Source organism: Hibiscus syriacus, unplaced genomic scaffold (genome assembly GCF_006381635.1).
Source record: "Hibiscus syriacus cultivar Baekdansim isolate YM2019G1 unplaced genomic scaffold, ASM638163v2 tig00111715_pilon, whole genome shotgun sequence".
Lineage (NCBI taxonomy): Eukaryota > Viridiplantae > Streptophyta > Magnoliopsida > Malvales > Malvaceae > Hibiscus > Hibiscus syriacus.
In genome coordinates, this window is record NW_024063160.1 from 155416 (window position 1) to 168873 (window position 13458).

Genomic DNA, 13458 nt, shown 5'->3' on the forward strand with positions numbered 1-13458 from the left:
ATGGGCATGACCACCTCTCTTGTTCAAATCAAATTCATCTAAACTAAAAACTCCGCTTCTTAACTGCCGCCGTCTACACTAAACACTTAAACCCCTCCTTTCTAGCACACCGGCTGTTCGAAAATGTCCAACGAGGTCGAATCCGCGCAGGTTAGCGACGCCACGGAGGTGACGCTGCTGAGTAGCTCGGCAGAAATAGAGAGCCACGCCGGTTCCTGCGACGAGGAGATGACGTTACAGCTTCTAAAGGACGCCGTCCAGTCATTGCCCCATCACGTGGTCAAGGACCTTTTGTCTGTCGGCGTAAATTTCTCTTTTCTTTTTTATAGTCAAATTACCTAATCAGAACCGTTTTTATTATTGCATCGACATTTGAATTTGATAAACTAAATGAAAAGCAATCAAATTCGGCCTGTGTGTGTTTGTTTTAGGTTTGTTCGAGATGCGTCCTACGGATACTCGGCTCCGAGGACCGTATTTATTGTCATCCATTGTTACCACAATCTATACTCCGTTCAATTCTTGAAGAAGTAGCTGGTTTTAAATCAGAAGGCAATTTTCAATTGTGCAGCGTTTGCTTGGGTATATTACAGTTAAGTTATTGCGATGACAAAGAAACAATGGTGAAAATGGAGAGTCCAAATGATATGGCTTCCACCATTGCGGAGTTAGTGAAAACAGAGGGCCATCAAATTGATGGATTTTCTCTAGAAGTTTCCGTTCCACAACTTATATTGGAAAACGAATCCTCGCTGTTGTAAGCCTTATTTTTTGCTCGTTTTGGTGGGTTTTATGTTAGGATTTATAGTTTGGCCATTAATATCAACCCCCCCCCCCCTTTAGGTCAGGTATGAAAAAGATAAATGAATCAGAGCTATGGTTTCAAGAAAGAATGCTTTCCAAATGTGTCTCCGTGAAGGATGTTCTGAAATTTGCTATAACGAAACCCCTTGAAACATTGTTGGTAAGTAAAATTTTCCTGGAATTGGTTTATTGTTTCGAAATATTGCTGGTTTGAATCCATTTTAGGAAGATAGTTGTTTTTCTATTCATGTTGAATTATACACTGAATGAGATAACTGCACAAGATGTCCCCCAAATTATGACCTCATTCTGAATTGGTCCCTAAACTTTATAACACTCTATATCAGTCCTCAAACATTCTTTACTGAATGAGATTATTGCAAAAATCACCTTAATGGAATGATGAAAATGGAATGATACCAATAGTTTGAGGATTCATATAGAATGTAAGTTTAGGTACTAATTTAGAATGGGTCATAGTTTGGGGATGGATATAGAAAGTTTTAAAGTTTATGGCCAATTTGGAATGGTTGATCATTGTTTAGGGACCACTTGTGCAATTAACTTATACTGAATTAAATTAAAGTTTTGCAGGATGTTAAATCTACTAGTGCAGGCTGTTTCCGGATCCGTCTGACTTACACTCATAAAAGAGCATCCGATAACTCTGTTGAGAGGAATCAGGGATTCAAAAGGCGGAGAATAAGTATTTTACATCCATTGAAACTACCTAAGACTTGGTTGAATCTAGATGGCCATAATATTCAGATTGATTTCATTGATGATACAGGCACAGGGAATGGGTTGCACAATGTATATGACAAAGCAGTGATTACGAGTAAAGTTTGTTCTGATTATTCTACCAATGAAACAATTTCCGTTACTGGAAGATCTTCTAATATTTTGCAAGATCAAGAAACTTTTGAACACTTGAGAATCCCCATAGATAAGGTTGTTATCTATAATAATCTTTTGATTGCAGTTTCCTTGCTTGCAAAGCTTTTTATTAGCCTTGATGATCTTGAAATTCAATACTGTTGCTTATGTTGATGCTTATTATATATTTTGGAATGTGCCTTTCAGGTCAGTGAACCCTGCCATTTGGTATACCTTTGCTACAGGACACATATTTACCTGTGTGGTAGATATCTGAAGGTAAGTCAATACATTAGAGTGTATTTTACATCAATATTCAAGCATTATAACTTGTGAGATTGCAAGAAGGCAATTGTTTGTTTTAAACCATTGCTTTTTCTAGGATCTCCTTCAACCGTCTTTGTGGAAAAAGGCAAAAATATACTATTATTTGGAGTTATTTAGATCTTGAACAAACCTTGTATTTTGTTTTGATTTCCGGTATTTTGTGTGCTTCTTTTATTGCAGTACTCAAGGAATGTGAGCCAAACACGCTGGATAATTGATGAGGAAAGGATGGGAGAAGCATCTGTCGAGGTATTGGATATTGCTTTGTTTTTCTTTATAGTCCCTAAAGAGGCTACTTTGCTTATGTATTAATATCTGAAACTAACAAATCTAATTGTCTGTTATTCAGGAGATTATAGGTAGCAACATCCTCCCTATGTGTCGGGGTGATAATTACAAGTTTCACGCTGCTGGCAGAGAAGATATTGATGTGATGAAGTTCTGCTTTTTTCAATTGTTCGTTTAAACTTGATACATTTTGGGGCCTAAAAAAATCAATGGATGTTTTGCTTATCTACGGAACTTATTGCAGGTTCGAATGTTGGGTTCAGGCAGGCCCTTTCTGCTTGAGATACAAAATTCCTGCCAAATTCCATCCGAGGAAACCATTAAGGAAATCGAATCAAAGATAAATGGCTTGGAGAATAAACTCGTGAGTTCTAATGCAATGTTATACGGATGTTTCCCTTCAAACACCCTTTAGTGTTTCAAACGATTTAGAGAATTAGTTGCATATAACACATTCTTGCAGGTTGGAGTTAAAAAACTTAAAGTAGTAAGCAGTCAGGGTTGGACACTGATGCGTGAAGGAGAAGCTGAGAAGCAGGTTGCTTTGGATTTTATATTTGTATATTGTAGTTAATTCTCTTATCATTTGGATTGAAATATGAAGTTTCAATAAAGTTAGACTTGACAATATCCTCCTCCTCCATGCAGAAGCAGTATTGTGCATTAGTGTGGATTTCTCGTCCACTTGAGGATGAGGATGTGCAATCAATATCATTGCTTAATGACATGGTTAGCTGTTCTTTGAGATTTATTTTTCCTTCTTCACAACATAACCATCGTCTTAGTGAGGGTTTTCTGCTGTCCTCCTGCAGCAAATTCTGCAAAAGACCCCAATACGGGTGCTTCATCGTAGAAGTCCATTGGAACGCCAGAAAATTATACATTGGTTGGCACCAGTCCTTTGTACATCTTTTTTCCACAGTTGTGTATTTTGTAAATTCGAAAGGCTTAACAATGTTTCTGTTTTCCTTTCTGAATCATGTATAGGATGAAGATTGAGAGGATTTCTGGAAGCCCTCAATATTTTCTTTTGCATCTTTGCACACAGGTAATGATGTTTTCACCTGAAACATGGTCAAATATATCCAGTTTGTTTAGAGGGGTGTGGAGGGTCCTCAAATAGGTGAAATTCGTAATTTTTTCGCCTTCTTGCTTTGTTTTATGAGGACCATGCCTTGGTACTCAGTAGTCACACACCCACTGTATGAAATTTAATACTGACTAGACTACTCCATGTTGCATTCTTCTGCAATATGTTCTTGTTAGACAAAGATTTGGGCCATGATATACTGAGTTACAAATGGCGTCTGAATAAATGCTGGTCAGACCGGGTCAGGAGAGGGGTTAGCATAGTATCAAGATGCCTTTTGCTTGTGTATGGTGCTTTTTTTTTGTTGGGGAATGTGCAACACACTGACATATTTGGAATGCAGGCTGGAACTTATATCAAGGAATTTGTTCACGGTGATCTTGGGCGCACCCAGCCTAGGTACTTTGCTAAACTGAAAATAGAGAGGGTTGCACCATCAGTTTTTGACGATAGCTGAATGATTTGAGCCTTTGAGCTGGGATACGTTTGTGATCATGTGTGTACTTGCAGTCATGGAAATCTAACAATTCTACTCTTTTTGCAGTATCGGATCAATCCTGGGATGCAGAGCAGAGATTATGCAGCTCGATGTTACAGACGTGAAAATGGATTCTTTCTGACTGAAAGAAGCGGAAGTGTACAAACTCCCATATCCAGGGTCCAGTGATGTACCACACTACACTACACATCAAGTTTGTTATATAGTGTGTGGAATACCATTGCGTGTTACTGTTTTCCCTCCTCTCCTTTGAAGTGAATTATTCCGAGTCTTTCGGTTTCTCTTTGATCCCTTACGTTTTGACTTAATGTGAAACATACGTTATTATAGAAGGTTGGCATTCAAACTTCAAAGGCCAATGTTTTCAAGTTGCTTCTCTCTGAGGGCAAGTAATGCCTTAGGTTGGGTTGTAGGAAGGTGTTAGTTCCAGAGATTGCTTCCTCTATTTTCTGGGCAAATAATGGTGTTGTAGTTATTTTATCACTCTGCCCTCAGGTGTTAGTTTATGTTATGTCCTTATGGTCAAGGCAGTGGCTGTTAAAGATTTGTCCTCATCTCATCTCTCGTTTGCTGTTTTCATTATATATTCAACAAAAGCTTTAATAGGCCAACATTTTCTTTTTAAAAAACATTATATATTAATTTCCAAACTCAGAAGGCTAAATATGTGCATGAAAAACTGCTCTTATGCACCTCATGGCTCAACCGTGTTGCAATCAGTTCATAATGTGCCAATTCCCACTTGACGAAAGAGCCGCAGTTAAGTATAGTAATTGTACCAGACTCATCATAATGGACCAAATTAAAAGCAGTCGTAAAGTTGGTGGGGGATCCATAAATTTTAATATAAAATGATGATCTCGCTAACCAGCTCTACATGTGCCATCCCATTAACACATCAACCCAACTCCATACGGTAATTAAACAGCGGCACTTTAACATTTCTAACCAATCGAGTGAAACAAATATTCTTCGCAACCCTACACGCGCGTGTTTCTCACGCCCATGATCACCCGCCAACTAATAGGGGAAACCGCGACTGGCTTCCATTGCAAACGGCAATATGCACTCTAAAGCCAGTTGAAGAAACTGCGAATGCAGTATCGTTTGAATCTTTATTTCTTCGTTATTTTACTTTTCTTCTTTTCAACTCGACTGTACGGCCCCATAATGCTGGCTAGAATCCCGTTTAACTTGGGAAGTTTGTTGAGCATTTGATCTTTGATTTGAAGAATGGGGAGCGTTTCGTCTGAGGAATGTTTCGATCAAATAAGTGAGCGGTTCGAGAGTTACAGCTTGAGCGCCGACGTGAGCGAATCCGAGAGCTCGTGTGGGTTTTCCTGTCGTCGTTTTGACCGAGGTGGTTCGAGTTTTTTGACCTCTTCGCCGCCCGTTGGTTCAGAGTTCGTTGACGTTTCTAGTTTATCGACGCAAGTTCCCGTGATGTTACCGGTTGTCGGTGGTAGACACGAGGACATTCCGTCGAAGAAGGTGGAGGAACCAGAGGCCGTCATGGCGGGTGCGTTCACTACACTTTTGCTGTATGTTCTTTTTAGCACTTAGAAATTGGGAGTTGACTTTGTTTCTTCATTGAAGGTTTTGCCGGCAATTTTAGTTTATATTTATAATGGTGAAGATCGAAGACTTATGGACGAATATTTTGCTGCATTTTTAACGTACTTAGTGACGGTTGTTTAGATCTGTTATATGCATTTATCCCTTAAAGATCTGTTATTTCGTTTCAGTCTTTAACTCGGCACCTAGTTCTCTTTTAGTTCTTTCCGTTTTTTGGGTACAAATTAGACTTCAACCTTAAATATTTTTTCCACGGAGTCTGGGTTGATATCCCTATTCGTCTTGCTTAGGATTAGTTGTGTTTTAATTTCTATCGATCTGTTTGCAGAAGTAGATATGATGAAGGAAAGGTTCGCTAAACTTTTGCTTGGAGAAGATATGTCAGGTGGAGGAAATGGAGTCTGTACTGCTCTTGCCATATCCAATGCCATTACAAATCTTTCTGGTTAGTTTCTTGTACTTGATTTTCATTTTTGTTTTTCTTGGTTCATCATTAACAAGAGGTTGAAATCCGAATCTTTTTTTTTATTTCCTTCAGCTTCTGTGTTTGGGGAACTATGGAAGTTACAGCCATTATCACCACAAAGGAAGCTGATGTGGCGTAGAGAGATGGATTGGCTTTTGTGTGTAAGTGATTCCATAGTGGAGCTTAAACCATCTTTGCAAGAGTTTCCAGGTGGGGGAACCTTTGAGGTTATGGTGGCCCGGCCACGCTCGGATCTCCATGTTAGCCTCCCAGCACTCAAGAAACTTGATGCAATGCTGATAAGCATTCTTGATGGCTTTCATAATTCTGAATTTTATTATGCGGATCGTGGAGTAGTTATCAACGATACTGACGGAATTGAGGCATTTCCTTCATCTTCGCCATCTGGTAGTTCATCTGTTAGACTGGAAGAGAAGTGGTGGCTCCCATTTCCCAAGGTTCCCCCCTCTGGTTTATCCGAAGATTCAAGGAAGAGATTGCAGCAGTGTAGGGAATGCACAAACCAGATCCTCAAGGCTGTTAAGGCAATAAACAACAATGTGTTGGCTGAGATGGAAATCCCAGATGCTTACCTCAAAAGCTTGCCCAAGGTTTGGAGACTGCTCCATACTATACAAAATTGTTCTATGTGGCATGAGAAAGTATAAATTTACTTTTAGACGGAGCATCCATGAGGCGAATTGCATCAAATATTCATGCATCCCTTTTTCTTCTTTCTAGGGAGCATATTGTTCACTATGCCTTTTTTTGCTTGTGTTCCAGTGTGGAAAGGATTGTTTGGGTGAGGTCATGTACCGTTACTTAACCGCTGACCAATTCTCGCCCGAGTGTCTTCTTGATTACTTAGACCTATCATCGGAATACACTGCTCTGGAAATGGCCAACAGGGTTGAAGCTTCTGTGCGTATTTGGAAACACAAATACTTGAAAAGGCACTCACTGCTTGCAAAAGTGGGAAAGACAGCATGGGGTGGCAAAGTTAAGGGTTTTGTCGGTGAGATAGAAAAGACGAAGATTTTAGCTGAGCGAGCCGAGACACTCCTACAGAACTTACGGCTACGGTTTCCAGGCCTTCGTCAGACTTCTTTAGACATGAGTAAGATTCAGCATAACAAGGTACTTCATCTTATTAGCATGAATCAGTTCTTAAAGCAGTATATAGTTCATATGCACATGTTTCCATCGATAACATTTGTCTTTCTATTCTTTAAAATGTAATCATGATTTTTTTTTATCTAGAACTCGGAAAAACAGCAATCTGTTTGAAATTTAAACATATAAAGAATTGTTGAAATATGCTAAAGGGCAAAGAGATGAGATTAAAATTGTTGGTTTTTGTAGGATGTAGGACAATCAATCCTTGAGAGCTACTCGAGAGTGATGGAAAGCCTAGCATTCAACATAACGGCAAGGATTGATGATCTTCTATATGTGGACGATGCCACAAGGAAACGAGCGATTGAGACAGCAGAGTCAGTGTCTGTTTATGAGGCGGGGCGGTTTGATGTTGGTCTTCCTAAACAAAGTCGGATATCAACCGATCCTCTCTCGTTCCAACGTCCTCCATGTGGGATGACAGCATCCTACGATTCAGATGAAATAAGTGAAAGCTCTGATAGGAGAGTTTATCAACAATAAACAATGGCAATCTTAGAGAGCCATTGGATGGCTCACGGGTAAGGTTAGCTTTTTGAGTAATGAATGCAATAACGTCATGCACCACAAACCTGGCAAAGATTGACTTCATCACATGCGAATTTAGTTGTACTGAATCTTGTATATAATCCCTTTATGGTCAGACATTCAACGTAGACAAATTTTTTTGAAGGGATATTGGTTTAGTTGGATCTCTTTAAATTGTCGCCATTGTAACAGGAACTATTGGCATTTTTCTTCTTTCTCAAGATTAGAGAAGCACTGCGATCAACCGAATCCTAGATTTCGGGCAATGATTAACGGCGTTAAAAGAAACTTGAACGATATGTTAACCATAAATTAATAACATGTTGTCAACCACCATTATCACCGTGGAAGCTGGCTTCAATGTAAGCAAACCATCCTTCTGATGGGCTAGCTGCTATGACACGTGGTGATTCCATTGGTGTTACCGAGTTTACGGAGCCCCCGGACGAACAACTGACTGGTATTCTAAACAAGGATCGTTTGGAGTCTAGTTAATTCTAGCTGGTTCAGTATTACAAAATATATATATTAGCATTCAAAGTGAATACGATGTATATCTCTTTTGGTTTCAAATCCTTTGTTATATTTCTCATAGAAAAAGACATTCAATTAACTCCGTCTGAATCAGAAAGTGAACAGATATGATTGCCCCTTGTTTGAGGTCCCTGAGCTGCAACCAAATGAGAAGAGGCCATTACGGTCGATAAAACAAAAACCCTATATATTTTTGCAGTACCAATTATTCACCAGAACTAACCGGAAGCAAAAAGGTAAGGTAAAAAGGGAACTACATGGCAATGAAAATATATGGGTATGGTCCCCCATTAAATTTGTTTTAGCATCATTATAACCAATCTTTTCATCCCCAGTACTGCTCTTGACCAAAATTCTTTGACGCATTGACCCTAAGCAACGGCAAGGCAAGACGATGGTCCGCTAACTCCACCCCCTCAAAATCCAAGGTTCCTGCTCCGGGGCAGCCACCGACTTGACTAACGCCCTCCATTTAGTACACTTTCAAAGGCCATTATAACCTATACAACATAGATCTAATGAAAACACATCGTCATCCACATTTATTTAAAAAGAAATTGTTCGTAGTTACAGTTGAAACTTGAAACCCCATTTCTTTTTTGTTTTGAGTTTTTAAAAATTGTTAATATTTTTGTCAGTATTCAATCATGAGGCTAAGAATAAGGTGCTTTAAGAGAGCGTAGATGCATCCACTACTAGGGCTAACCGCCCTGTGCCCCTCATATAAGAGACCCTTCCCTACAGATTCATTAGTGTACTGTATATGATTTTTATTAATATACATAATATATTATATAACTAAGCAAAATAAAATATATAAAATGTCTTCACTGACATTTTGAAATTGGTGGCGAATCATGCATGAGAGGCCTTTGAACATGAAATATCTTTTTTAAAGTGGCAATCTAATATCTGATGACAATCAGCGTGGATATAAACAATATTTACAGTATCAGATTAGTATTAATTCAAACACCTACACCGGAGTCATCATTTGCGTCTGATGCAACTCTGACAACATCTTCTTGTTCCTGTCCTTTGGTTTTTTAGGGTTACTATGCAAATTCCACCCTTTCGCTTTTGCCTTTGAAGGGAGTTTACTTGAACTTGGATATCAAATTCACAGATCCATCATTAACATATCTTTCTCATAAAACCTTAGATGGAACACATGATAATAGTTCCGCAACTGTTAAAAAAAGTATTTGATTTCTGGGACAGGAGAAGTGCAGAAAACAAATATGAAAAGATTAGTTAGGGTTATCAGTTGACAGTCAAAACCTCAAAGAAGATCTCAAATAGGACAAGTTTAGAAACATAAGTTTGCTCATCATGTTGCTAGCACGAACCCTCAGGCCTCAGTTGAGCGGTCAATACATACGATCAAACCCTGCAAATAGCAGAAGCATGATGAAAGTACCAACAAAATAGTAAAATGTAATTTACTCCCTTTTCGTATAAAATTGTAGAGTTAGAAGTTACCTAACCAAAAAGGTTGAGACTGAGAAGCCACCAAATATAGTATCATCTCATTGATGTAAAAACTGCAGAAATATTGATGAAGATAACGGGAGGATATGAATGTTTGGTAGTTACCTGGAACTTTAAAGAGGGAGAGGAAAGCTGGAAGAAATGCATCACGAGGATTTTACAAAGAGATGCCAAAAGAGCCCAGTTGGCAGTATTCCCACCTCCATGAAAAATCAAATAAGGAAAAAAACTGGGTTTTTTTTTTTGCTATGATGAGGAGGTGGACAGAATGCCAATGAACTCTGTAAGAATCCCTTTGCCAAACCCCCATGCGAGCAAACAAAAACATTAATAACAGTCCTTGTATTTCACCATAGAGAGACATGCAGAGGAGGCAAGTGAAGGGAGGAGAAGAGTGTTAATGACAAGAAGGAAAACAGGAGAGTAGAGTAGATGCTGACGGTGTTCTCCTATTTAAGATGCAATGAAGGAACAACGGTGAATAAGTGAGAGAAATGGGTGTGTAATTAATTAAAGAGGGAGGTGGATGAGAAACAAAATACAACTAAGATTGGATGGGTTCATTCGGAAGGGCATATTTAGAAGGATCATCATCACCATCGTTGTTATTCTCTCCTCTCTTCCCTCGTTATTGGTGTAAAAACGGCCCCGCACACCCTGTAAAGATTAGCAAATGATATCTAAACTATGAGAGCAAGAACGAGAAACAAAACTAAAGAGAGAAATCATTCTGAATTTTATCATCTTCAAGGGTTGAGTTTTACGAGTCTTAAAGAGTGTATTTATAGTGAGTACTATAGCTGTAACTAATGATGTAACTAATGATGTAACTAACTTCAACATACTAACTGCTCCAATTGATTAGTTGCAATGTATCAGTTGTAGGCGCAACCATCATGCACAGTTGTCCATCATGCACAGCAATAGTACGTGTGCTCATGTCCCATGCACAACATGTAAAGATTAGCAAATGATATCTAAACTATGAGAGCAAGAACGAGAAACAAAACTAAAGATAAACCATTCTGAACTTTATTATCTTCAAGGGGTTGAGTTTTACAAGTCTTAAGGAGTGTATTTATAGTGAGCACTATAGCTGTAACTAATGATGTAACTAACTTCAACAAACTAACTGCTCCAACTGATTATCTACAATGTATCAGCTGTAGGCACAACCATCATGCACAGCAGTCCATCATGCACAGCAGTCCATCATGCAAAGCAGTCCATCATGCACAACAGTCCATCATGCACAGCAGTAGTACGTGTGCTCATGTCCCATGCACAACAACTTCATTCATTCATTTACACTAACATTCCCCTTGCAACTTCAACTTCAAACCTCCTTCAAAACTCAAATTGAACTAATGTTCATTTACACTAACATTCCCCTTGCAACCTTCAACTTCAAACCTCCTTGAAAACTCAAGTTGATATATTTTAAGTTGTACCACCAGCAGTCGTTGTCTGTGTTTGAAAAATAAAGGCGATGATAAAGGCTTGGTCAGCACATCAACAACTTGCTCGACTGTAGGTACTTCATGTACTTGTAGTTGCCCCATAGCCACCATTTATCGAACGAAAAACAAGTCTAGCTCAACATGTTTGAACTTGGAAAGCAGTACGGGATTAGCACATACAGCGACTGCACTTGTATTATCATACCACAATATGGCCTTGCCATGTGAAACTACATGCAATTCCCCTAAAAACGATCGAAGCCACACCATCTCAGCAGTTGCACATGCCACACTTCTGTATTCAGCCTCAACAGTTGAACGTGCAACAACATGTTGCTTTTGAGAGCTCCACGAGACCAGGTTTACCATAAAAATATATACAGAACCCTGAGGTCGATCGCCTATCATCAATATCTGAACCCCAATTCGCATCTACAAAACCAGTCAAAGCCATTCTTGAGGAAGGTGTGAACCGTAATCCAAAGTCAACGGTGCCTTGTAGGTAACGAAGTATTTGCTTGACTACCTGAAAGTGAACATCCAGTAGGGCTTGCATGAATTGACACACCCTATTCACGGCAAACGCCACATCAGGTCGAGTGATCACAATGTACTACAGGGCATCTACCTACGATGGTTCTGTATCGTGCAACATCTTCAAGTGGTGTTCCTTCCTTGGCTGACAGCTTGATGTTAAAGACCATAGGAGTGGGAAAACTTTTCACTTCACCAAAACCATGCTTTTGTAGAAGGTCTTGAATATACTTTTTTTGAATCAAAACAACATCACAACCTTCATAATTGACTTCCAGTCCTAGGAAAAACTCAATGGTCCAAGATCCTTCAACTAAAATTGAGCATTCAGTTTGTCTATAACACTTTGAACAACCACCTCTTTATTCCCTATTAAGATGATAACGTACACCAAGCTATCCGAGGTCTTTCGAACATAAAGAGACATCCGACTTAGCTAGGCAAAAACCTTCAGACTCCAGGTACGCCTTCAGTCGTTCAAACCAGGCCCTCGGTGCTTGTTTCAGCCCATAAATCGCCTTGTGTAACTTGCATACCAGCTCACCATTTCCTTGCTCATACCCTGGTGGTTGAGTCATGTACACCTCTTTAGTGAGCAGCCCATTCAAGAAGGCATTGTTGACATCGATCTGTCTCAGCTTCCACCCTCGTGACAACGCCAAGGAAATGATTACCCTGATCGTTGCAGGCTTGACCACCGGGCTGAAAAATTCATCAAAGTCAATTCATGGTTTTTGAAGAAAACCTTTCGCCACCAAGTGTGCTTTATACCTTGATATCGAGCCATCATCATTTCGATTTACTCGAAAGATCCATTTACAATTTACTGGCTTCCTATCTCTAGGAAGAGGAACTAGAGTCCACGTGTTATTCCTTACCAAGGCATCAAATTCAGCTTGTGCAGCTTTTTTCCAATGAGGACTCATGAAGGCCTCTGTGATATTTGTTGTCTCTCGATCTGAATTTGCAACATTATAAACTTTTGGCTTCCAGATTTCATGCTTACTCTTGGTAATCATAGGATGTACATCGGAGACAGCTCGTGGTGGAGACAGCTCGTGGTACACCACTCTCCACATTGCATTGAACTTCAACACACGGCTCTGTTGTACCATTTTCTTCTTGAACCCCACGTGAGTTGCCATCAAAATTATTCCCATTATTCATGTTTGTCGCACCTTGGTCTCCATGTGAGCTGTCACCACCATTATTATTTATGTTTTTCGCACCACTATCTTCTTCTTGGACCAATGTGTTTGTTGAAGTATCAACGTGGGTGGGCACCATGCCATGCGTATTACCATTAATTAATTCTTGAACTTGAGTGGGCACCATGTCATGCGCATCAATATTTAAATCTTCAACATGAGTGGGCGCATTATTGTTTAATTCACGTGTGCATTCAACAATCTTATTCTTGGACTATACGGTGTGCTTGTACTATGCGCACTAGCACCATTATCATGGGCGGCCCCATTGCTTGGACTTTGAGCACCACCATGCGCATTATTGTGAGTAGTTATTAATTTAAATGGTGTGACCCCATGTCCATGCGCAATATCTTGCATAGCTCCAGGCGGCGTGGTCTCATGGTCATGAGCATTGTCTCGCATAGCTCCAAGTTGTGTGGTCCCAAGGTTATCACCATGTGCAAAAGGCGATGTGGCTCCATGTGCGTCATTACAAGTATCCCCAACCCCATGCACATTATTATGATTGCCAAACGGTGTGGCTCCACGCTTATTATAAACTACTGGTAACTGTCCAGCCGTGATAAATTCTTGTCTATGACATTTGCATGCGAGTTGGC

The 13458-nt window shown here is 39.6% G+C and overlaps 2 protein-coding genes across 2 annotated transcripts in view; both read left to right on the plus strand.

Annotated features, from left to right (window-relative positions):
- LOC120168221 (tRNA pseudouridine synthase Pus10-like) overlaps positions 1-13458 on the plus strand; it is a 25721-nt gene continuing 12263 nt past the window's right edge. The window contains exons 1-16 of the mRNA XM_039177016.1: positions 1-303; positions 432-757; positions 844-964; positions 1399-1510; positions 1595-1755; positions 1888-1959; positions 2188-2256; positions 2357-2437; positions 2540-2659; positions 2759-2833; positions 2944-3024; positions 3108-3181; positions 3283-3343; positions 3729-3784; positions 3930-4081; positions 9256-9258. Of these exons, the coding sequence (XP_039032947.1) occupies positions 124-303; positions 432-757; positions 844-964; positions 1399-1510; positions 1595-1755; positions 1888-1959; positions 2188-2256; positions 2357-2437; positions 2540-2659; positions 2759-2833; positions 2944-3024; positions 3108-3181; positions 3283-3343; positions 3729-3784; positions 3930-4005 (1665 nt within the window). The 5' untranslated portion in view covers positions 1-123 and the 3' untranslated portion in view covers positions 4006-4081; positions 9256-9258. The remainder of the gene's footprint in view (positions 304-431; positions 758-843; positions 965-1398; positions 1511-1594; positions 1756-1887; positions 1960-2187; positions 2257-2356; positions 2438-2539; positions 2660-2758; positions 2834-2943; positions 3025-3107; positions 3182-3282; positions 3344-3728; positions 3785-3929; positions 4082-9255; positions 9259-13458) is intronic.
- Positions 5118-7681, plus strand: LOC120168168 (rop guanine nucleotide exchange factor 1-like). Its single transcript, XM_039176980.1, has 6 exons — positions 5118-5403; positions 5500-5573; positions 5688-5904; positions 5998-6536; positions 6709-7062; positions 7288-7681. Exons 1-6 carry the CDS (start codon positions 5118-5120, stop codon positions 7582-7584), a joined length of 1767 nt encoding a protein of 588 aa, XP_039032911.1. The 3' UTR covers positions 7585-7681.